Source organism: Mauremys mutica, chromosome 18 (assembly GCF_020497125.1).
Source record: "Mauremys mutica isolate MM-2020 ecotype Southern chromosome 18, ASM2049712v1, whole genome shotgun sequence".
Lineage (NCBI taxonomy): Eukaryota > Metazoa > Chordata > Testudines > Geoemydidae > Mauremys > Mauremys mutica.
Genome location: NC_059089.1, coordinates 16,495,724 through 16,517,580, shown reverse-complemented (window position 1 = coordinate 16,517,580; position 21,857 = coordinate 16,495,724). Strand labels below are relative to the sequence as shown.

Here is a 21,857-nt window from a genome sequence, read left to right as displayed (position 1 = left end):
AATGGTACTAACATGGAACTCACATTCATGGCCCTTCCTCTAAATTGAGCTGCGGAAGGGTTACCAGGTTATACAAGCTGAGTACTGTATTGGGAATTACAGCTCAGAAGAAAAGTCAAGTTGTATCCCATGTTGCTGCATGAAGTTCCCTCATGTCTCCCTCGCCATCTCACATTTGCTTTTTGGCCCCAATGGTATATTAAAGAATTGATCTGTCTCTTTCCAACTGCTGCTTCTCCCTTTTGCCCTCCCTCTGTAGGCAAACGAGACAGAGGAAAATGGATCTGACAGTTTCATGCACTCCATGGATCCCCAACTGGAGAGACAAGTAGAAACAATCAGGAACCTGGTGGACTCCTACATGGGAATTGTCAACAAAACCATCCGAGACCTCATGCCTAAGACCATCATGCATCTCATGATAAACAATGTACATATCGCCCTGCTAAGCCCATTGGGAACTGTGGGAGAACTAGAAAGATAAGAGAAGAAAGAGTGAAAGACATGGAGAGAAGGAAAAAAGGAAAGAGAGAGAAATATGGGTGGACTAGCAGGATAGAGGTGAAAGAGAGAGAAAGGGAGGAGAGAATGTGAGACAGAGAATAAATGAGATGGGGAAAGAGAGAGGGGGGCTTTGCAGGAAAGATGATTCAAATGGAGGCTTTGATGGCTGTGATTTTCTGTTTCTTCTGCTCTGGTTACAGACGAAGGATTTTATCCACTCGGAGTTGCTGGCAAACCTCTACTCCTGTGGAGACCAAAACAGCCTCATGGAAGAGTCAGCGGAGCAGGCCCAGCGACGTGATGAGATGCTGCGCATGTACCATGCCCTGAAAGAGGCACTCAACATCATCGGGGATATTAACACCACCACCATCAGCACCCCTACGCCCCCACCGGTGGACGACTCCTGGCTGCAGGTGCAGAACATACCATCTGGACGCAGGTACCAGAGGCTCAAGGGTAGTGCCCCACGGACCTGCCTGATGCCTCTTTAGGGGCTAGATGGGGCCTCCTGCTAGAATATGAAGGCTAATGGGTGCTGAAGATTCTGGGGTATTGGAAGTTAACATGAGGGTTGCTGAGTCCTTGAAAATAAAATAGGAGCTTCTAGGGCTTTGTGTAGGTGAATTAGGCTGCCAGATCCTTGAAGGTCATATGGAGGTTGGAGGAGTCTTGAAGACAAACAGAAGGATTGAAGGGATATGGAAGGTGACTTGGGAGCTGGAAGGGTGCTGAAGGCACTGCGGGGTTTGGAGGGCTACTGTACATGCCTGTTGCTGCAGTTGAACTTCTCTTTGGTTGTTTGGTAGGTCTCCCACATCCAGCCCTACACCACAAAGGAGAGCTCCCGCTGTTCCACCAGCCAGGCCTTTATCTCGAGGTCCAGCTCCTGGACCTCCTCCTGCTGGTGGACCCACCCTGGGTGGTGCTCCCCCTGTGCCCTCCAGGCCAGGTGCCTCCCCTGATCCTTTCGGGCCCCCACCTCAAGTTCCATCTCGGCCAAACCGTGCTCCTCCTGGTGTCCCCAGGTAAGTCCTGAGACACTCATGCAGAGGGAGAGATCTGGATTTCAGGTGGCAGCTTTGGTAATGCCTCCTTCCTCTCAGCTTACAGAGCAGTGATGGACCATTTGGGATGGGTGAAGCCTTTCTCTATGTGTTTGAATCAATTCTGCAATTGGGAACATTTGTTCCTTTATTTGTCGTACTAGTGTTGACATTTAATTTTATCGGGGAGACAGTGAGGAGACAGATGTCTGAAACAGAGGGACATCCTCTTCCCCGCAAAAAAGTGCATTTAGGTCTTGGGAGGGACCTTGGATCAGAGAGCATTATACATGATAATCCCAATCAAAGCAGCAATGCTGGTACCTGTACTCACAAGTGGGAAACGAAAGTGCTGGGAGTGAGATGGAATAGGGGGTGGGCATGGGAATGTGTTTCATGGCAATGAGAACCATGTTAGGGGAGCCCCAGTGTGTGAGCTCTTTCTCCTCTCCTGATACAGGAGGTTTCAAGGAGAGGAAGAGGTGGACTTAAACCAAGATATGTGGATGCTTTTCCTACCCAGCTTGGCTGCTGCTTCCGGTACCAGTGGCCAGCTGTGTAGGAGTATAGTATGAGAACAAGTGGTTGGGAGGTGGGTTTCCCTTATGAACACCCTTATCACCCCCACAATTAACTCCAAGTGCCCAGGGCACTTTCCAAGCTATAGAGCCCACATGTTACAACTTCACATTCCCAAAAGGAAGCTCTGTAGGACTGGGTCCTCCCCCAGGTATAGTCACCCTGTGCATACTTCTGATACCTGGAATGAGCCACGAGTGCATTGGTAAGGAAACTTTAGGAAGAAGCTGGGCTGGGCTGGAACCAAGGTCATTTCACTGTTGGATCCATGATCTCAGCCAGAGGAATGGAAAGAAATGGAATGGTAAAATGAATGATAACCAGGAACTTCCCATCTGTGGGTGTAAGGAAGTCCCTCTCCTGTGATAATGTCCCATTTCCGATGGGTGCTGATTGTGCATGTCAGAGGCTCCCTGGCCCTCTTCTGTTGCCACACCTTGTTTCTGATGGGTGTTCATGGTGTGTCAAAGCTTCCCAGCCCCCTCTCCTGTGATAACATCTTGTCTCTGATGGGTGGTGATGGTATATGTTAGAGGCTGCCTGGTCCTTCTCCTGTTATAATGCCTTGACTCTCTGGTTGCTGCTTGTTCAGAGAGAGAGAGAGAGTTATTTGACAGGTTCTGTATCCAGCCCAGGACAGGAACAGGAATGGATGAGTCCGAAGAGGATGCAGCTCGGTTTTTATTGATTCTTTGGTGTGAAAATGATGTTACCTTCTCAATGTCTCTGCCCTGGCCCTTCCTCTGCCCCTTAATGCTGCTCCCACAGGGACCTGGCCACATGCACCTTGCTGCCCCCTTCCAGGGGTTTGCAGTACCATTGGTAGTGCCTGTGGATATCTGCATGCTTCAGTTGTGTAGTTTTGGCTCTTGCTTCTTGTGCTGCTGCCTCCCCACATGACACTCCTTTTCTGGTCATTTTTTGTGTTTCCCACATTTCTCTCTCTTTCTCCATCTCCCTTTCACACCTTGTGATTCATTTCCTCACTCATGAAAAATATTCTATATACCCTGCCCATCCTGGTAGGATCCCCCAAACAGCCTGAAATGAGCTGAGCTCCTGCCTCTAGGGAAATTCTTTGCCACTCTGCCCCAGCCTACATTGCAACCCCTGCCCCATTTGTAACAGGCTTTTATAGATGATTTCCTTTATGTGGAGCTGAGAGGTTCTGAACAAAACAACATTGGACTAGAGGAAGGAAACTTGAAATGTCTAACTAAACAGGTCACTCTCCCTGGCCCTGGGGGGTGGGAAATGGTTCAGTGCTGACTCATTGCCATGGTTTGGATGGGAATGGGATTGTTCCAAAGAGTGTAGTGAAGCAATGCTCACTCACGCTCTCGCTCTCAATCTCTCTCCCCCACTCCTCCATCCTTCCAGCTGTTCATAGACTCCTCCCATGGCCTTATACCCTGTTTGCCATTCGGGTTTCTCCATTCACCAGGGAACTCAGATGGCAACCTTTCTCCCTCTTCTGTATATAGAATAAGAAAGTTCCCTGCTGGCACCTGGGCTTGGGTCTTTCTGCCATGGGTGAACGGGTACCATCTCCATTGTTGCTTTTCTTTTAATACCCATCTTTCCCTCACTGGATGGATTACACTGGATGCCATATGAGTATGAAGTGGAACTGGTTACCTTTACAGCGTGAGTGGGCCTTGTTGTGGGAGTTGGTACAGGGAGCAAATGGGATCTGATATTTGTGCATGTGTACATGTGCTTGCATGGATGTGTGCGCATATGCCTGCTGTATGTATGTTTGTGTTCATCTCCATCTGGTTTGTATGAACATCTGGATTCAAGGTTGGTGATGTTGGAGTGTTCTCTGCCCCATACACCCACAGACATATACAGACACTCACTCATGCAGGTGCTGTCACACACAAATACCTCCCAGTTCATTTTCTTGAACAGGAAGTCTTCAAAGAAGCAGGATCCTTTCCCTTCGATTATGTCCCTGGCTGGGGAGCTTCAGCGGTTGGTTCTTCAGTCTCCTGTATAGGTCCATACTCACCAGCTACATGTACCCTTGGGAACTATTTATCTAAATACTGTACATTAGAAACAACTCATAAGCCTCTGCCCATGCAATGAAGGCCATGTGCTCTGAGCAGCTATGATCTGTGCACAAAATTCTCATTTGTGGAAAATGGGTCTTGTCAAACAAACATGATTTCATTTTTGGTGAGATAAGTTTGGTTGATAAAGATAACTTTCATAGATGTAATATACTTAGATATTTATAAGACATTTGGCTTATGCAGCATGAGATTTTGATTATAAAACTAGCACTGTATTATATCAGTAAAGCACATGCTAGATGGATAAGAACTGGCTAATGGACAGATTTCAAAAAGTTGTTGTCAAGGAGAATCATCGTCAAATAGAGCTGCCTTTCTAGAAGATGTGCATTAGTTGAACAGAAGTTATTGGGATCAGTACAGAGGTAACTGGATGAAATTCTATGGCTTGAGTTATATAGGAAGTCAGACTAAATGATCTAATGGTCTCTTCTGGCCTTAAAATCTATTAAGCTATGTCCTTGTTTCCTCCTCTCCTGACTGGTACTCAAGACCCAGAACTGCACTTTAGCCCTTCCTGATTTCCACTTCTCATGGCCTTTGTTTCTTTTGATTAAATGTGTTAAATTAGTTAGTGTTGCAATATCACTAGAAAGCCTGGATCTCCGGTGAAATATGGCATGACATCCAGCCAGCCCAATCCTGAGACCTGTGCCTGCTAGCATGTTTGTTTAAGCACATGTGAGTGTACTTTAGTGCACTTGGGCACTTGTGTCAGTATGTGAGCATGTTCCAATGTGTCTTGAGTCTGAGTGTGGATCCAGCTTTGTATGTGTATAAGAGCCTGTTTGTGTGCCCATGTGAATATGCTAGTGAGTGTGTGAATGCAGCTCTGTGTGTGTGTGCGTGTACATCACAATGTACTTATGGGTTTGTATGCCTCTTTATGTGCACATGTGAGGGTCATATGCTCCTAGATAGATGTGTGCACATCTTTATGTACATGTGTAGAAATGTGTGTATAGCTATGCATGCACTCTTGTTTAGGTGTGTATGTTTAATTCTGTTGGCATGTATGCATCTGTATGGACAGGTGTGTCCGTAAGCGTGGGATGTGCACTTTCCTGTGTAGGGGTGGCTGTGAATGTGTAGGGTGTGCTCCTGTAAACAGAGTGTCTGTTTATTCTCTGTATGTGTGTTTCACCTTCCTGACTGTCTGTGTGGCCTCTGCTTTGAACTGTCTGAACTGCCATGTTGATTTCGTGTTGTCTTTCAGAATCACTATCAGTGACCCCTGAGGACTGGCAGCCACGGTATGTTCTGCACTCTCTCCCTGCGATGCATGAGTCAGTGTGTCTCCCCTCCTCCATTCCCATCACTCTGCTGCTCACCTCTCCTACCTGATATTTTACTTGTACCAGATCCCCTTGTCCAAACAGCCCACAAAGGGAGGAGTCTTAACAGAACGCTGGACAATCAGTCAGGGAGCAGCTGCTTGGAGCTGCAGGAGGAGGGAAGGCTGGGAGAAGCCTCAGGAACTGTTTAAAAAAAGATGGAAAATGATCAGAGAAGAAGACCTCACCCTTGAGTGTATGGGTTCAGAGTGAGGCGAGAGAAAGAGAGAGAGAGAGGCGGGAGCATGGGAGATAGGGTGGGAGCCGTGTCTCTCTCAACCTGTTTAATCCTGCACTGACAGGGAGATGGACTGAATGAACTGTAGGTCTTTTCCATCTCTCTGTCTGCTCTAATGGCCTCTCCAGAGACTGTGATGGGGAACTGTGGATTGAGACTCTTGTTTTACATTTCAGCATGTCTGCCCAAAGTAGTCCCTGCATCTCCATCTAGTTTCCATGGAAGGGAGGGCAAGGTTCTGGGACATTACCATCAGTGACTTCTGTCTTCCCAAATATGGAGTAACCCTGCCCTTAAATGCTCCCCCATTCCCCCTGTTTCATCTGATCCCAGTTAGAGATAAACATCCTTTTTCCTCTTGATCCCCTAGCCTAGATGTTCTCCTGTTTTGCTGTCCAAATGTCCCCTCTCTCTTCCCATTCTCCTTCCCATGGAAAAAGGGGTGTATGCCACACTACATGTTCCACCTTCACCACTGTGCTCCAGGGCCTCTATCTGTCTTTCCTTCTCTCTTTTGCTCTCTCCCTGCACTTTGCAGCAGCATATTTGCTGAACACCAGATTAGCAAGGTGGCCCAGCACCAGGTATATAGTGTACTGTGCTGGCCTTACACTCAGGGGCTGAACTTTCCATCTGAGTAAATACTAACGGGGGGAGGATGTAACTTGAAGAAGGATGTTGACTTGAATGGAATCTACCTGTCCTTCCTGAGATCCACTGGCCCTTATTGATGAGAGAAAGGGAGAGAGGGTAGAGTGGAGCAGCTTTGGGACACTATGGGGTGGGACAGAGATGTTTGGTGAGCCCCACTCTTGTCTTTATGTGCGTTATCTTTCTATCTGATGGGCCTGATTCTGAGAGGTGTTGAGCTACTGCAGCTCCTGTTGAATTCATTGGGCCTGATCATGCAAGGCACAGAGCACCTTCAGCTACCACTGGGAATTGCAGGTGCTCAGTACCTCTCTGGGTCAAGCCCTCAGAGTTCACAATCAGCTCCTGTCTCATAGTGAATGGTGACTGTGTTACTGCTGCATATAGCTGGGCAGAGGGCTGAAATGTGCTGCAACACAGAGACTGTTCAGTGGTAAATGTTTTGCTTCAGCTCTTATCCTCAGCCCTCCTCACTGATGACTCAGTACAGACATGTCAGAGCAACAGCTTTCCCCAGTCGCTGCCTGCTGCAGCCACCTTTGGAAGCCCTAGTAGAAATGTTCGTCCTGGAGAGGGTCTCAGATAGGAGGGTTGAGTGTTGTCTGTGCTTTGTTCTGGGACTCGCTGTTACGAGGCTTTCTCTGCCCTTGGTCTGGTTTATAAAGAGCACCAAGGAAATCAGAGCTAATGTAGGATGGTGGTGTTAGGGGGTAACCCTCTTGATCCTGACTATAGATAGCAGCGACTTTTTGCAGCTCAGGAAAATAAATCCAAGTGTTTCCCCTCTCAGCCTGATTTTTGTGATGTCCTCAAAATGATAAGGATCTAGGCTTGAATAGGGTTTAAAAGGCAAAGTGCAAAGCAACCAAAATAATTGTTTGGTTTATGCCTCCTCTTGCTCATTTTAGGGCTAAATTCCACTCCCATTGTAGTCAGTGGAAATTTTGTCAGTGGATACAAAGGGAGCAGAATTTAGTGGTGTATAATGACAGGCTCATGAAGGTCTCTGCTGTTCCCAACCCCCAGCCTCCAGCACCTGATTGCTCTCTTGTTCCTGAAGACATTGGCAATGGGCAGAGGCCCTTGGTGGGAGGCAGTTTTCAGCCTCTGATGATGTCAGCATCCAGATCCTTTAAACGTCTCACCAAAGTCCTCTAGAAAAGAGGAGCAAAGTCAAGATCTGCAAAAAAGTAAAACAAAACAAGCAGAGAGCAACGACCAAACCCTCCATGAGGCCATCTTTGTACATCGTACACAATCAGCAAAGAACACCAGCGTATTTTTATGTGCGCTTTGCCGCTACCCTTTCAATTCTGTGTACTCTAGTAGGGTTATATGGCCCATCTGGGCCAGAGTGTCTTGTATCATTTGCTCTCCAATGATTTCAATCCCTCTTTCCTGTCTATATCTGGTAAGAACAGCAAGAGAATCTAAGCGTATGAGATGCAAATTGAGCTTTAGAAAAAGCTCTGAGCTTTAGAAAAGATGCCCTTTAGAGTATGGGTGGCATGGTGCAATAGCACCTAGTTAAGGATTTGCTCTGGATCCCATTAAAGTCAATGGGAGTCTTTCCATTGACTTCAGTGGGCTTTGAGTAAGGCCTTAGGTGAGCAACTATAGCAGATAACACACAGGCCTTCAGTGCATCAAGAAGGCCCACACCCCACGCCATCACCTCCCCAAGGGATGGCCCTTCTCTGACTCAGTTTCCTACTCTGTATAAAGGTATCAGTTTAACTACCTTGCAGTGGTATTGAATTATTCTCAGGTTAACTCAGTCCCATCATTTATATTGCTTTACTTGAAGAACAACTTGTGCATGACAGCCTGGGAAGCGATGGCTTCTCTCACATTATAGATGGATTTGCGGAGTCAAAGAAAAACCACAGTGTTCAGCAATTTCTTTAAAAAAAAGCTTCGAGTGGTACAGTAAGCCTGACCTACACCTAAAAATTAGATCAACCTACATTGCTCAGGGCTGTGAAAAATGTCATGCCCTGAGAGACGTAATTAGGTCAACCTAACCCCCACTGTAGACAAAGCTAGGTCGACGGAAGAATTCCTTCTGAAGTGGATTATTTACATTGATGGAAAAACCCCTTCCATTGATGTAGGAAGCATCTACCTTATAGCAGCACAGCTGCAGTGCCATAGCAATGCCGCTGCAGCCACTGTAGTGTAGTCATGGCCTAACATTGCCCCAGGCAGGAAACAAAGGGTCAAATTTAGCCCTGCTGTACGTGGTTGTAATGCCCTTGGCTTCACTGGAGATGTCTGTTTACACCGGGGCTGAATTTGGCCTTATGTCTGAGCATTAGGAATGAAAGTTTCTGGTTCTACTTACTGCTTATTTAAACTGTAGAAATTCACACCCGTATAAAGAACAGGAGTACGTGTGGTACCTTAGAGACTAACATTTATTTGAGCATAAGCTTTGGTGGGCTGTAGCCTACGAAAGCTTATGCTCAAATAAATTTGTTAGTCTCTAAGGTACCACAAGTACTCCTGTTCTTTTTGCGGATACAGACTAACACGGCTGCTACTCTGACACCCGTATAACTACATCAATGTAGCTACAATAGTTGAACACTGAATAAACACTTACTGCAGTTTGTACCTGTACAAAACAGGGCTTGCAACGATTTAGAGCATGCAAAAAACCTCTGTACAGAGAGGGCCTTAGTTTCAGTAGCCAGGTTCTGTTTCATAAATGGATCACAGGGAATCCAGATTCACATCAATGTAACACTGTCATGGTGCAAATTCAACGAGATTTCCTTGTGTGTGTTACCAATACAAACGCTGACTATTAAAACCTACAGAATGATATCAATCTCATTTACTCTCAACCACATCCTATTCGTTTGCTCTTTGCATTTCATTCATCTTGGACACTGAAACTAGTCTTGCCCTGTGCTGATTAGTTTCATTTTCCAGATCTCATGCACTAAAAGGATGCTGTTGGGTTTGGGTTGCGGACATTGCAAGGGGCAGTATTTAAATGAAAATATACAAACAGTTTTCATTCACAGATAAAAGTCTATCCATTTCTAACCATGTTTAGATTATGCACAATCTTCCTCCTTTCCTCGTAGCCTATATTTTCAAGCTGACGTCCTCTTCATTTAGCCAGATGAGAGAAAGGGACTGTGGCCCCTACAGGAAGCCAATCTCGTAATGCTGAAGTTGGTGCCTTCTACTTAGACCAAATTGCTGCCCATTCAACTTATTGAAACGCTTTCAGCATAGAAATGCTGGAACAATATTAAGAAATCAGGTCACAAATAGCAAGGGCCAAATTCCCTTCATTAAAGTCAATGGGAGTCATGTTTGTTGGGTCCCAGGACTATACGAACAAAAGGATCAAATTTAGTTTGGTAGCTAATCTCAAAGATGATCCAAGCCGTTGAGAACTGAATTCTACAGACTGTCACCTGCCTTGGTGCAGGGGAAGGGTGCTTCTCCAAACCAGCCAGCAGCCTCTGTGACAGCGCCTCCCAGAGGACACTGTCCACACTGTGTGATTGACGTTCACTTGCTTGGTATAGTAGCTTCACTGTTATCGTGTCCATGCTTCTCGACTCTCATTCTGGTGCCAGTGCAGTCGCTGGCAATTAGCCTTTGTGCTTTGAGATTCCCAGCTGGAAGGTGATAATAGCTGTGCAGTTAATTCTTCCTCATTATTATGAGGGATCCACAGTGACCAGAGGAGCCAGTGTTTAGCTGATTTTAAAATTGCAAGACTTCTCCATGGCCTCCTGCTCATGCTGTGGGTAACCCGTTTCCCCAAACTGAGGTCCCCTTCTTTGGTGCCTCCCACTAGCTCCAATGAGGTGGAGAAGCATGTGTGATTGTGACTGTGACTGCCATGCTAACCACGGTGTGTGTTCTCTTCTCGTTTTTGTTTTCTTCTGCTTTTTCACAGCAGGAAGGGCCCTGCCTCACCTACTCGACCCACCATAATCCGACCAGCTGAACCGTCCCTCTTAGATTTATAACCCAAGGCCTGTAGACAGCTGGCGACGAGTGCCGTACCCGCGGCTTCCCTGCCCCACACCACCTTCCACAGGCACATTCACTCCTCATCCATCCCACCCCTTCACCTTCCACTGCCCCCTCCTGGTGTGTTGTAAAATGCAAGCTAGTGATTGAGCTCTTCTTCGTCTTCTCTTGTGAGTTCTGTATTGCTTTGTGAGCATAGAGTAGTCCCCATTCAGTGGCATGGGACCTTGAAGGACACAGGCTCCTTGGAGTGATCAGTTGCGGGGGCATCTTTAAGCCCAAATGGAAGCTGCCCAGCCAAATGCTCCACCTGGCTGATCTAGCCTGAACAATGTGTCCTGCCTGCATTGGCTAGTTGTAGTGTCTCAGCACCTTGAACTAATCTGTAGCTCTGTAGCTATTTTCTTATGTTGTAGTTAAGAAGACAAAGCGCAACTCAGAAGAATAATAAGTGATACTGTCAAAATGTGTGACATTATTGGTAACAAAGGTGAAATGTCCAGTGTATGGGTTTGAATTAAGGTGCAAACATTCATATATTGTTGGGAACAGTGCAATTAACCTCACTTCAAAGCGAGGCAGGGAGATCAAGATGAGGAGAGCTTTATTGAGCAGTGTAATCCTTCTAGAACGAAGTTTGAGATAGCACATATACACACACCTCCGAGTGCACGGAGCAGATGGATCTACCTGCCCTCAGCTCTCCATAGTAGCTGAGGAAATACTGCTGATGGAGAGCCGCTGGCCTCTGCCAGCAGCTGTGTCATCACTGCCTGCAACTGACTTTCCAGAAACTGAGGGGAATAGGTATGATGCTCCCCTTTTGCAAATGGACAAGCAGAAGTTTTCAGGGAGTTCGCTAAGTAATGTTTTATTGCAAATATCTCTACTTCAAATAAGCACATTTCTTGTTCAGTGTATTTTTGGATAGCGTGGTGATTATGGTAACCTTTTCTTCTTGCATGCGGATGGTATGTGTTTCAGGAAACTTGTAACCACTGCAGACGACTCATCTTCTTAACAATTTGGGTATTTTGTTTTAATGTTGTATGTGTAAAAAGGAAAGAAAAAAAAGAGTATTAAAAAGTTGATTGATCCTGTGCACCTCAGATGTTGTGGCTCTGCTGAAGCAAAAACGAGCATTCACCCTCCAGGCTTTAAACCAGCCCTGATTCAGATTTAAGTTCTCTTATTCCAGTACTGTTGGTTTTGATTTCTGTTGTGGATCCACTTTGCCTGAAGTTCTGATGCCAGTTCCTTTCTGTGTTTTAATTATTCTTTTAATGCTTTTTTTCCCCCCTCCCTCTTTCCCTTTCTTTTCCTTCTTTTTCTTTTGTCTCTTTCTTTAAATTCCAGCAGGCCAGGCAAAGCCAGTCCCTCCCGCCCAGAGAGTCCAAAACCACCATTTGAAATGTAGCCTTGCTCCCTCTGAGAATCTTTGCCTGCCTCTTAGCTGTTCTGTCCTGGAATGGTCTGACTCATCTCACACATGGCTTGTTCTGTTGTAGTTTGTGACATACACATATCAGATGTGACTCTAGTGAAACTGTTTTTTTCCTCCCAGTTGCTTAAAGGAATTAAAACAAGTATATTGTAGTAATGAGAAACATATCCTATTATATAAATATCTATAAATATATATATAAGATCTAATTATATATATGTCAGGTGTTTTAAGCCATTTGTGCTTCTATGTGGACTTTAGCAAATACTTACAGAGGAATATATATATATTCCACACCCACAAACCCAACAAATTAACCGAATCCTGACATGGAGTTTTTGAGCTGATTGTTAAATTCTCGGCTGTGTACAGTTGCGTTATTGTATTGCCCCCGACTTGTGGGTGAACCATCTCAGTGCTGGTAGTAGCTGTGATGCAGTTTGTGATCTACCTGTCACTCTTGTTTATTGGTTGAAATAAACTATCATTTCTGTATAATGATGGGCTCCACAAGTAGAATAAAACTCTCTCTCTCTCTCTGGGCGTGAATAGGCTTTATGTTTAATTATAATTTAACCTTTCATCTCAAAGAGCTTTACAAACTACACACACAGAGCATCACTCAGATGCTACCACCTGGGGGGGGGGGGGAAGAGAAGGTGTGGCACCAAGCTACACAAAGAAAATGTCAAGAACACTGAAGCAAATCCTCTTCACAAGAAAATAAAGCAGCAGGCATTCATTTAACGCCCAGGCATGCAGCGTACTTTTTAAGAACACCACACCCTGAACTGCCTGTTCTGCAGAATTTTTCTAGTGAGCAGTGTCTGTTGGGGCCAGTTGTCCGATTCTGAGGGAGTGTTCCTAACTGCCTTTCACTTCCTTTTTAATCACTGAAGGTGCAGTGGCCTGGATGCTGCCCTTTGGGGCACTTTTTTAAAAGGATAGTTTAAGCAGATCGGACTGTTTCTTCAGTTTGAAGAATAAAGAAGAAATGGTACCATCAGGTGACTTGCAGGAGCCTAACACACCTCTACTGATGCAGGCGGGTTCTTAGGCCCAGTCAGCTACATCTGGCATGGTGTAAGGCCAGCATGGACTGCAGATGTCAACTAGCTCTTAAGTGGCTATGTGCCCCACTTAAGTGACATCCATCTCCCCAACGTTGTCTGAGTAAGCCCAGCACTGAGGTTCTGGTGCCAGCAGGCACCTGATGCCAGGCAGTGCTGAGGTTCCCACACTCCTCTGTTTCAATCTAATTTGGTGCCAAGATTCTGGCACTGTCAACGTGGTGCTGAGGTCCCTGCGTCTCTTTAGGTCAGCACTGAGGTCCCAGACCTGATGATGTAGTGCCATGGGCCCAGGATCTCTCCAGGCTGATCTATTTGGTGCGGAAGTCCCAGCACCACAGATGTAGTGCTGCCATCCCCAGATCCTTCAAGGTCGACAGATTCAGCATCGAGGCTCCAGCCTGCTTGATATGTCAAAATCCCCGAATCCCTCCATGTCAACTTCTTCCCCACTAAGGTTTCTGGGTCCCCAGAATCAGCCTGTTCAGCACTTTGGTCCTGGCCCCATCAATGCCCAGCTGAGGCCCCCAGGTTGGCTGAATTTTGTGTGGACATTCTGATACCATCAAGTGGATGTCAAGGTTCCCAAGTCCCTGTTGGTCAGTGCTCAACTTGCGGCCCAATCAGCACAAGCTCTGGCCCATGTGACATCCTCCAGGCCATACAGGTAGTATGTATATTGTATGGATGCAGCCCACATAACAGAGAGAGCTGTCTATGTGGCCCAGAATGCTAAATAGGTTGAGAACCACTGCTGTAGGTTAATCTGATTCAGCAACGACATCCCGGCACCAATGTAATCCTTACAGATTAACCTAAATTATGCTGGACATAAAGCATCACAATATGTGATTCACCTGAATCTGTGACAAATCAGAGAACATTGGTGATGGAGAGTATACTGCTCCTTTAACAAATGGTACTTTAGAGACTGTGAACCATTGGACCCAGTTGTCCTGAGCAAATGAGAGGATTCACATAGTGTTAATATGGGGCATCAAACCACTTTGTTAAGTGGTTTATCCAAGTTAATGATGCTGGATCTTGTCACCAAACTACCAAATACTTTAGCAAATACTTACATAGGAATAGTCTTGTCACCAAACGAATTACCAGGAGCAGACTAAGGTCAGCCCAGGAGGTCCCTAATGCACTCAGCTAGTGGAAGCCTTGTCCGTGTGGAGATGTAGGGAGAAAAAGGAATCCAAGAGATGGGGAACTAGAATCCCAGAGTCCAGAAATTCAAAACAAAGCATGTTTATTAAGTGATTTGCTTTTACTTATTTCTCCCTTTTTTTATATAAATAAAACTTTCAGACAAACAAGGTGAAACATCATCCTTCAAAGTGCAGTTACATTTCCACCCCACCTTCAATCAAGATCTCTCTCTGAAAGGAAGAATCCACTATCAGTTTTCCTAGCCAAATTTCAAGATGATCTGAACAGAAAACGTGCACACAGTCAGTGCTTGCCTGAATAATTTTATTCAGAAAGAAAGAATTTATAACAGGATTAAATCACCTCTGAAGCAGAATGCAAAAATTTCTCCAACAGTGTTTTCTTTCACATTCCTGGAATAGAACACCCAATAAATATTTACTCCTTTTATAATAACAACACACTGTATTAATTCACAACCCTTCCCCACTGCAGTTAGATCATTTTTTATAATACAGGTTATGAGCAACCCCAGCAGGCAAAAATGCTGCAAGGGGCTGTATTTTTTCTTCAAGGAATATACAAAATGTTACACAGATACACTATGTACACAAACTCGTGCAAACAGGAGCTCATAGGCCCACCTTGATAGTGCCCTGCCTGATGCCTCCAGCAGTGCACTCTGCCCACAACACTGACAGTCAATACCAGGGCTGTTCAAATGAAAGGACTTAAAAACAGTTTCTGTCCTCCCCCGAAAGGCTAACATTCAGCTGTTCAAATTTCAGAGGAGTGAATGGATTTTATTCCACAGAACCTCTTTCCCCACTAAAATAAACGTTTAAATTCATTAAAAAAAATCCCAAACATCACATGCTTTTTGCTGTGGAACAACTGTTCCCTGTACCCGGTTAAAAAAAGGCTCGTTCAAAATAAAACAGAACTGATTATAGAAAGGACCTGCAGAATTTTAACTAAGAAAAATCATAAACCAGCATAGCCTCTGTTTGCCAGAGCCTCTCTGTTCCAAACAGAATGGTACTAATGGGAGTCAAGCATGTGCATGTGCTTTTAAGTCATCAACCTGGAATTTGTCTTGCATTGCACAACTTTATATGTTAGGTCTCCTTAAAATACACACACACACACACACACACACTCCCCAGAGAGTTCTCCTTCGAGACCTGCCACTGGGATTGCTGAGCCCAGACAGCAGACAAGAAGTTCTAGATTTTAAACCCATATTTACTTATCAGACACTGGTGTTATTCCTAGCAGATGATGGAGATGGTAACCCATGGTGGTTGAGTTCTGTACACACCATCTTTACAGTGTCTTTCAGTGAGTTGCTCCATTCATCACAATCCATTTTCTTGGCTTCTAGATCAGGGAACTGATTCTTTCAGCACAAACATTCAACTCAAATGTGTCACCTTGTTTTTGCCTCAGTCAGTTTTGCAACTTTGAAGCGTTTCCAGGTGAAGAGCTCCATCTCTTGCATGTGTGTCTGGAATTACCAGGAGCAGACTACGGTCAGCCCAGGAGGTCGCTAATGCACTCAGCTAGTCCGTGTGGAGATGTAGGGAGAAAAAGGAATCCAAGAGATGGGGAACTAGAATCCCAGAGTCCAGAAATTCAAAACAAAAGCACGTTTATTAAGTGATTTGCTTTTACTTATTTCTCCCTTTTTTTATATAAATAAAACTTTCAGACAAACAAGGTGAAACATCATCCTTCAAAGTGCAGTTACATTTCCACCCCACCCTCAACCAACCACATAAAGCTTATGCCAAGTAACCAAGCATCTGTCCCAAGAGGACTCAGAAGGCAACCCTTGGCCACTTCCCTCCTATCTAATGTGAATAAAAGTTTCTGTAGTGCTGCCTAGTCAGGCAAGAAGCCTGTGTCTTTTGGCTGTTTGGGACTAACAAGACTGGTTTCAGATACAGTGCAGGAGACAGGCTGTAGAGAAAGATGGGAGGTTTCAGATACATGGTGGGAAACACAAATAATCACTCAGAATCCAAGGAGTCTGTTGCCAGAATAAGTTACTTTAGGAACCTTTTGGAAGGAGATAGGCAGATAGCAATCATGGTTTGTGCAACAGTCACAAGCCAATCACTGCCGAGAAGCTGGCTGCCAGCAGCAGAGTCCTGTCGGAGAGCTAGGAAATAAGTGTTCAAGTTACTCTGTCAGAGGTCATGAAAAAGTCCCGCCACTTTCATGTGGGCCAGCAGAGGCAGCACTACCGACTGCCTCACATGATTACTTCAAGTCAGAGTCTGTACTCAGAGTGCACCAAGTAACAGGAGGAGAGAGAACAAGGAGAGATGAGAAGGTCTGGTGCTCGAGTTCTGTCTGATGCAATCCCTCTTTCCCCATGAAGAGGAAATCTATCCAGACTGTCTGGACAGAGATACAGGGTGAGTTTAAGCAGTTTGGGTACTTAACAGGCTCACAGAAAATTGCCGCACGCCAGGTTCCTCATGCCATTTAAATCACCATGATCTTGACCTCATCGTTCTCATCGGCACGATAGAAGAAAGGAATGCAGGGGTTTTCCAACAGGGACCCCACCCTCTCCTGAGGGTTCTGGATTTCTCTCAGAAGTTGCATGATTTGCTTAGCAGTGGGATCCTCTGGACTGGGGTGGGGGCCTTTGCTATGACTAGATACATGGGACTGAAGAACTGCAGCCTCCTGTTCTGGCTCATCTGCTAAACTCACCTCTCGCAGTCCTGTGAAGAACAAAGGCAAGGCAGGTTACTATTCCCATCCCAACACCACGTAGTCTGGTTTCCTGCTAGCCAGCAGGAGTTGCTGCTAGCACTTCGCTGCACAGGATATTGCTCACCTTCTCCATCGGTAGCATTCAGTTCAATGTGCCTCTCAACTGCAATGGCACTTCCACTTTCTTGACTTACTAGCATGTCTGGGTTCTGAGCAGCTGCCAAATACTTGCTGTACCATTCATTTCTCTCCCCAACCAGACGCATCACCAACTCCTGGAGCTCCAATAACTTCATCTGTAGCAAGTTAGCAAATAAAACAAAACCTATGAAACATACATGTCCTCCCTGTGGCCACAGACAGTACGTACAGCTTGCTCTACCACACTGGCCCCCCCCGGCCCAGACAGTTGGCCAGTATTTCCAGGTCAACCGCACTCAGTTGCAAGCACACTAGACCACACCCTGAATGGCAGGTGCCAAGTCTGCAGAGAGCAGTTTCCCCATCAGAATTCCAAGTTGCTTCTTACAATTGGTAGGTTTGCACCTCACTGGGCAGGTCACTCATCCTGACAGACACACAGAGTCCTGGTTTCAGGCATTTTGAAGATGAGTTTGCTGTACTGTACTTCACCAAACCAGCAGTGAATCTGGCACAAGGAGATAATCTTCTCGGGAGAGACCAACAGCTGAACAGCAGCTAGTGCTACAGATCTGAATTCAGAAAACTGGCAGTTTTATGGAAAAGTTTGTATTGTTTATGTCCTTTTGATGCCTGCCACTCATCTGCTGAGATCAGCTTTCGCACATGCACATTCTGCTTGTGCTTCCTGGCCTCTTATCCAGGGTGCGAGAACTATTTCGATAGGACGGATCCCTTACCTTCATCTCTTCCTTATCCTGGGCCAGCCGGCTGATATACTCCTCTTTCTCCCGGTGCCGCTGTTTTAGGATAGCCCTCTGACTCTGGTACAATGCAATATACTCCCCTGGAACACAGCAGAAAAGCATAAGGCAGAGACAACGCACCGAGGGGTTACAATATTATAAAGCTCTCTCTGCCTGAACTTTATATCAATGGGTAAATGAACTATGGGGCTTTAGAATCCAGTTGATAGCCAATCTGGACACCAGACTGGAAGTCTTTTACCCAGCAGGGTAATTTTTGGGTAGTAGAAATCTGGTTGGTGGCTGAATGGTCAGGCTCCATTAACACCCTGGGCACTCTGAAGAGGTTGTCTAGCTTGCTCTCATGCTGGTTAATCTTACCAATTGTGTCTGTTTCGCCAGACAGCTGTATGCAGCGATGCTCAAGCTCCTCCACTCGGTCCTTCAGGTCAGCCTTCTCGTGCATCAGGTCTGTGAAGCGGGACTGAACACATAACCAGCATCAGCCTTCTGAACAACTACACTTGCACAGAGAACACATAAGGGGGTTAACAATCCCCCGACTGAGCACCTTCCAGGTCAGCGTGAGCTTAGGAAACAATACTGTTCTTTCCTCCCAACTTGTCTCCTGTGGGAGAGCCTGGCTGATTTGCTGGATAAAGGAGAAGGAAACACAGCTAGAGAGAGTGACACCACAGGGATAAGGAATCCTTTCAACTTCTCTCCACCATAACAGCACAGCTTCCCAGGCACTGAAAGCTTCAAGATTGCTAAGCCTCTAGCAGCAGTTTCTCACTCATCTGCATTGGGGAGACTGGTATTGAGCGTGCCCCACCACTATGTCGTCAAAAAAAGATCAAGGACCAATGCCAGCCCCCTACACCCATTCCCTTTGAGTTTAAACTATTGCAGGCCATGCTGAGCATCCCAAAGGCTAGATGCAGAAGTGATAAGCCATTCACAGGAAACCCAGGAAAGGAGGCAGTTGTGTCATAGAAACCAGACTTGCTATTTATTCCCTTGCAACATAGTCTTGGTCTGCTATACCGTGGGGCCGGATGCCGGGCTCCAGAGCCCAGCTGGGGGTTCAGTTGCTCACCTGTAGTTTCTCCATGGCAGTTTTTAAAGCCTCATGAACCTCCACTGGGACAGTGTCTGTGGTGTAACCTGGAAAGGACACGCAGATTCAGTGTGTACAGTTTGTGGAAGAGCAATAAAACTGCAAGTCTGATTGATACTGGGAGAGGCAAATGCATGCACTTGCACACACACCCACTCCATGTGGCTCTTTCTAGTGCACTCCCCCTCCCATACAAACAGTGCAGAGCTTTACCTCCACTCGATGTGACATTATGTTGCTGCTCCTGCCTCAGAGCAGCGATTTGCTGCAGGAGACCTCTACACTGTCGTTTCTGCTCCGCCAGCTGCTGTCTCATCTCCTCTCGCTCCTTCTCCACTTGGGACATGGCAGATGTCAAGAAAGTGACCTAAAAGGCAATTTCAGATGAAAAGCACTGAAGTGCTTTTCATCTATGGAGCTCTACTACCCAATCAACTCCCAGTATCTCTGGGAGGTAGGTAAGGATTATCCTTATTTTATAGATGGGGAAAACCGCCTACAGTGAGTCAGCATTCTAGCTGGGATCAGAATTTGAGGGGACTTATTCCTAGTCCTCTGCATTAGACCTTGCCCAGGGCCCTGTGTGATCCACAATTCTGCAGCTGCAGAGCTTACTGTGGAATCGATTGCTTACTGCAGAACGGGGACACAAAGCCTCAACTTTCATTTTAAAGAGTTATGATCTTGGCCCTCCCAGCTGTGAAGATCAAATCTGAAAAATGTAATGAGAGTAAACTGAAGCAGGAAATAGCCCAAGAGGTCTCACCTGTCCAATTCCCCTCAGTGGGTTAAATCTGAACCCCAAGATAACATGTGTACACTTTATAAATAAGTACCTATTTTCACTAATGATCATTCTATCAAAAATAGCCAGAAGATGCACCAATCCCAACCTGCCTCCCAAGCTAAGGGATATAGCATCAGAATAAGACAAGAGCTACTGAGCTGATTGGGTTATTTTCATATATTATTTTTTACCCTCCATTTTTCATTTAATGGAAGCTGCCAATAGATTCCAGTCTGCCACACCAGACTGCTGCAGAATCCTGGGTGCCTGCTGCAGTGCACATGGGGCTTTGACTATGCCTCTGTGTGTGTGCATGCTCACTGCATGGGCAGATAGCAATCGTATGCACACAGTCTCCCTGCTAGGGGAGTGTGACCTGCCCACTTTACAAGTACTTATGCATAACTGGAAGAAAGAAACTTTGCTGCATACTATGGACTCACCATTTCTTCATGGCTTTCAAAATCCTCTGGGATCACAAGTGAAGATTTCACAGTTTCTTCTACCATTTTTTCATTCTCCACTCCATCTCCTATGAGACAAAGGAAATATACAAAGGAGCTTTAACAATAGATAGTCCAGGTGGAAGCTTGGGCTGGGCTAAAGACAAGACTGCCGGTACCTTCCACTCGGTGCAACACTCTATCGTCCAACTCTGCTGCTAACTGACTGATCTGGGCCTGCAGCTCTCTGTTTTCTTTGGCTACAGCTGCCAGGCTTTCCTGTAAGAGAAGCAGGAAATCACTGGAGGGGCTGGATGGCTCCCACACACTTGAGACCTGCACCAGCTAAACTAGATTCCCAATATTTTCACCAGCAATAGAAAAATGGTATGTTTTGACCACAAGCCTGTCTGTAATGCAGGAAGCCCCGGCACCCACACAGGGTAATGCAGAAAGTACAACATATACACAGAGTCCTGCCTACCATCCTTCAACACCTGCCTATCCCCATTACCTTGGTCTGCTGCAGCTCCTTGAGATGCAACTCCGCTGTCACTTTGCCTTGCACTTCTTCATGCTGCAGACGGTCCATGAGCTGTGTCTGAAGCAAGTACTGTTTATGCAGCTCTTCCTTCTCATTGGCCAGATGCTGGTATGCCACAGTATACTGTTGCAAGTGGCCATAGTACTGATCCCGCTGCTCCTGAAGGCCCTGGGCCTCCCGCGTTTTCAGTTCCACCTGACAAACAGAATAAGATCAACCCATCACCGAAAGCTCCAACTCTACACACACAGCTGAAGACTATCCCCTGCATATCCTCATCTTCACAGGGCATAAATCACACAGCACCACCCTCCTTTTCAGCATGGGAAACAAGGCAGCTTCTGACTCTCCTGTAGACTGTGGCAGTTGGCACCAGATCTTTTCTTACTCCAGCTAGGAGACAATTGTCAGTATCACCCCTTGAATGAGCCAGAAGCGGGTGCTTCACCCTACTAAACTCTGACTGGCACAAATGCCAGACATCCACAGCAGGGTGCAGACAAGGTACATGGTGAAGACTGGCTCCCAGACTGCTGTGAAAATGAACAATTTCCATCTTTACATCAAAGCCTATCCTATTTCAGAACCTGGTACGTTATCACCCTGCTGCTGTACCGCAGTGCATTACCGTCTCTGTGAGCTCAGCCAGCTTCTCCTGTAGCTGCCCAATCTTCTTGGCCAATTCCTTCTTCACATGCAGCTCCGACTGCAGGGCACTTGTCACCTCCATGTTCTCATTTGTCTGAAATGATGCAGAGCCACCATATCAGAAAACTGCCCTAAATCAAGCACCATAAATGTACATAGCACTTTACAAACCAAGTCAACAGGCCGTACTCAGTGCTAGCATAACATGGTGCAATTCCTCTTGAAATGGAGGGGTATTGCAATCCTGGCGTGTAAGTAGCTGTATTGGGCCCAAAGTCCCTGCCCTCAGTCATTCTAATTCAGACAGAGGAACACAAAACTGGGATAAGAGCTTGAGCAAGACAGCGAGGGGACAATAGCATGAGGATCAAAACAGGGAAGGTGCCATAAGAGAAAAGGGTTTTGGCACACAGCACAGCCTCTCACTGGCCAAGCACAGGGGTGGCATAAAAAAAAAAAAGAGGCAGAGTGAAGAGGGTGAGGAGACAAAGGGAGGAGTTCAGAGAGGACTGAAGAGAGCAGGTAACTAGAGGGAGAATGCAAGGACAAGAGGGCAAAGACACAGGGAGCAAGACTGCACAGAGCCCTGAA

At 46.0% G+C, this 21,857-nt stretch overlaps 2 protein-coding genes across 23 annotated transcripts in view; one reads left to right on the top strand and one right to left on the bottom strand.

Annotated features, from left to right (window-relative positions):
- DNM1 (dynamin 1) overlaps positions 1 to 12,410 on the top strand; it is a 102,246-nt gene extending 89,836 nt beyond the window's left edge. For 3 of the 14 annotated variants that reach the window (XM_044993112.1, XM_044993104.1, XM_044993103.1), the window contains 4 exons: positions 260 to 430; positions 705 to 946; positions 1,314 to 1,532; positions 10,359 to 12,410. In XM_044993112.1, the coding sequence (XP_044849047.1) occupies positions 260 to 430; positions 705 to 946; positions 1,314 to 1,532; positions 10,359 to 10,431 (705 nt within the window). In that variant the 3' untranslated portion in view covers positions 10,432 to 12,410. Of the gene's footprint in view, positions 1 to 259; positions 431 to 704; positions 947 to 1,313; positions 1,533 to 5,426; positions 5,464 to 10,358 lie in introns of all 14 variants that reach the window. The other 11 variants (XM_044993113.1, XM_044993107.1, XM_044993111.1 and 8 more) reach the window with 9 other exon arrangements.
- A 1,795-nt stretch (positions 12,411 to 14,205) lies between these two features.
- Positions 14,206 to 21,857, bottom strand: part of GOLGA2 (golgin A2) — a 24,544-nt gene continuing 16,892 nt past the window's right edge. For 8 of the 9 annotated variants that reach the window (XM_044992313.1, XM_044992310.1, XM_044992311.1 and 5 more), the window contains 10 exons: positions 21,247 to 21,360; positions 20,589 to 20,813; positions 20,254 to 20,353; positions 20,075 to 20,163; positions 19,058 to 19,211; positions 18,824 to 18,891; positions 18,106 to 18,208; positions 17,719 to 17,825; positions 16,962 to 17,133; positions 14,415 to 16,845 (listed from right to left, as the gene is read on the bottom strand). In XM_044992313.1, the coding sequence (XP_044848248.1) occupies positions 16,601 to 16,845; positions 16,962 to 17,133; positions 17,719 to 17,825; positions 18,106 to 18,208; positions 18,824 to 18,891; positions 19,058 to 19,211; positions 20,075 to 20,163; positions 20,254 to 20,353; positions 20,589 to 20,813; positions 21,247 to 21,360 (1,377 nt within the window). In that variant the 3' untranslated portion in view covers positions 14,415 to 16,600. Of the gene's footprint in view, positions 14,319 to 14,414; positions 16,846 to 16,961; positions 17,134 to 17,718; positions 17,826 to 18,105; positions 18,209 to 18,823; positions 18,892 to 19,057; positions 19,212 to 20,074; positions 20,164 to 20,253; positions 20,354 to 20,588; positions 20,814 to 21,246; positions 21,361 to 21,857 lie in introns of those variants that run through there. The other variant, XR_006574144.1, reaches the window with a different exon arrangement.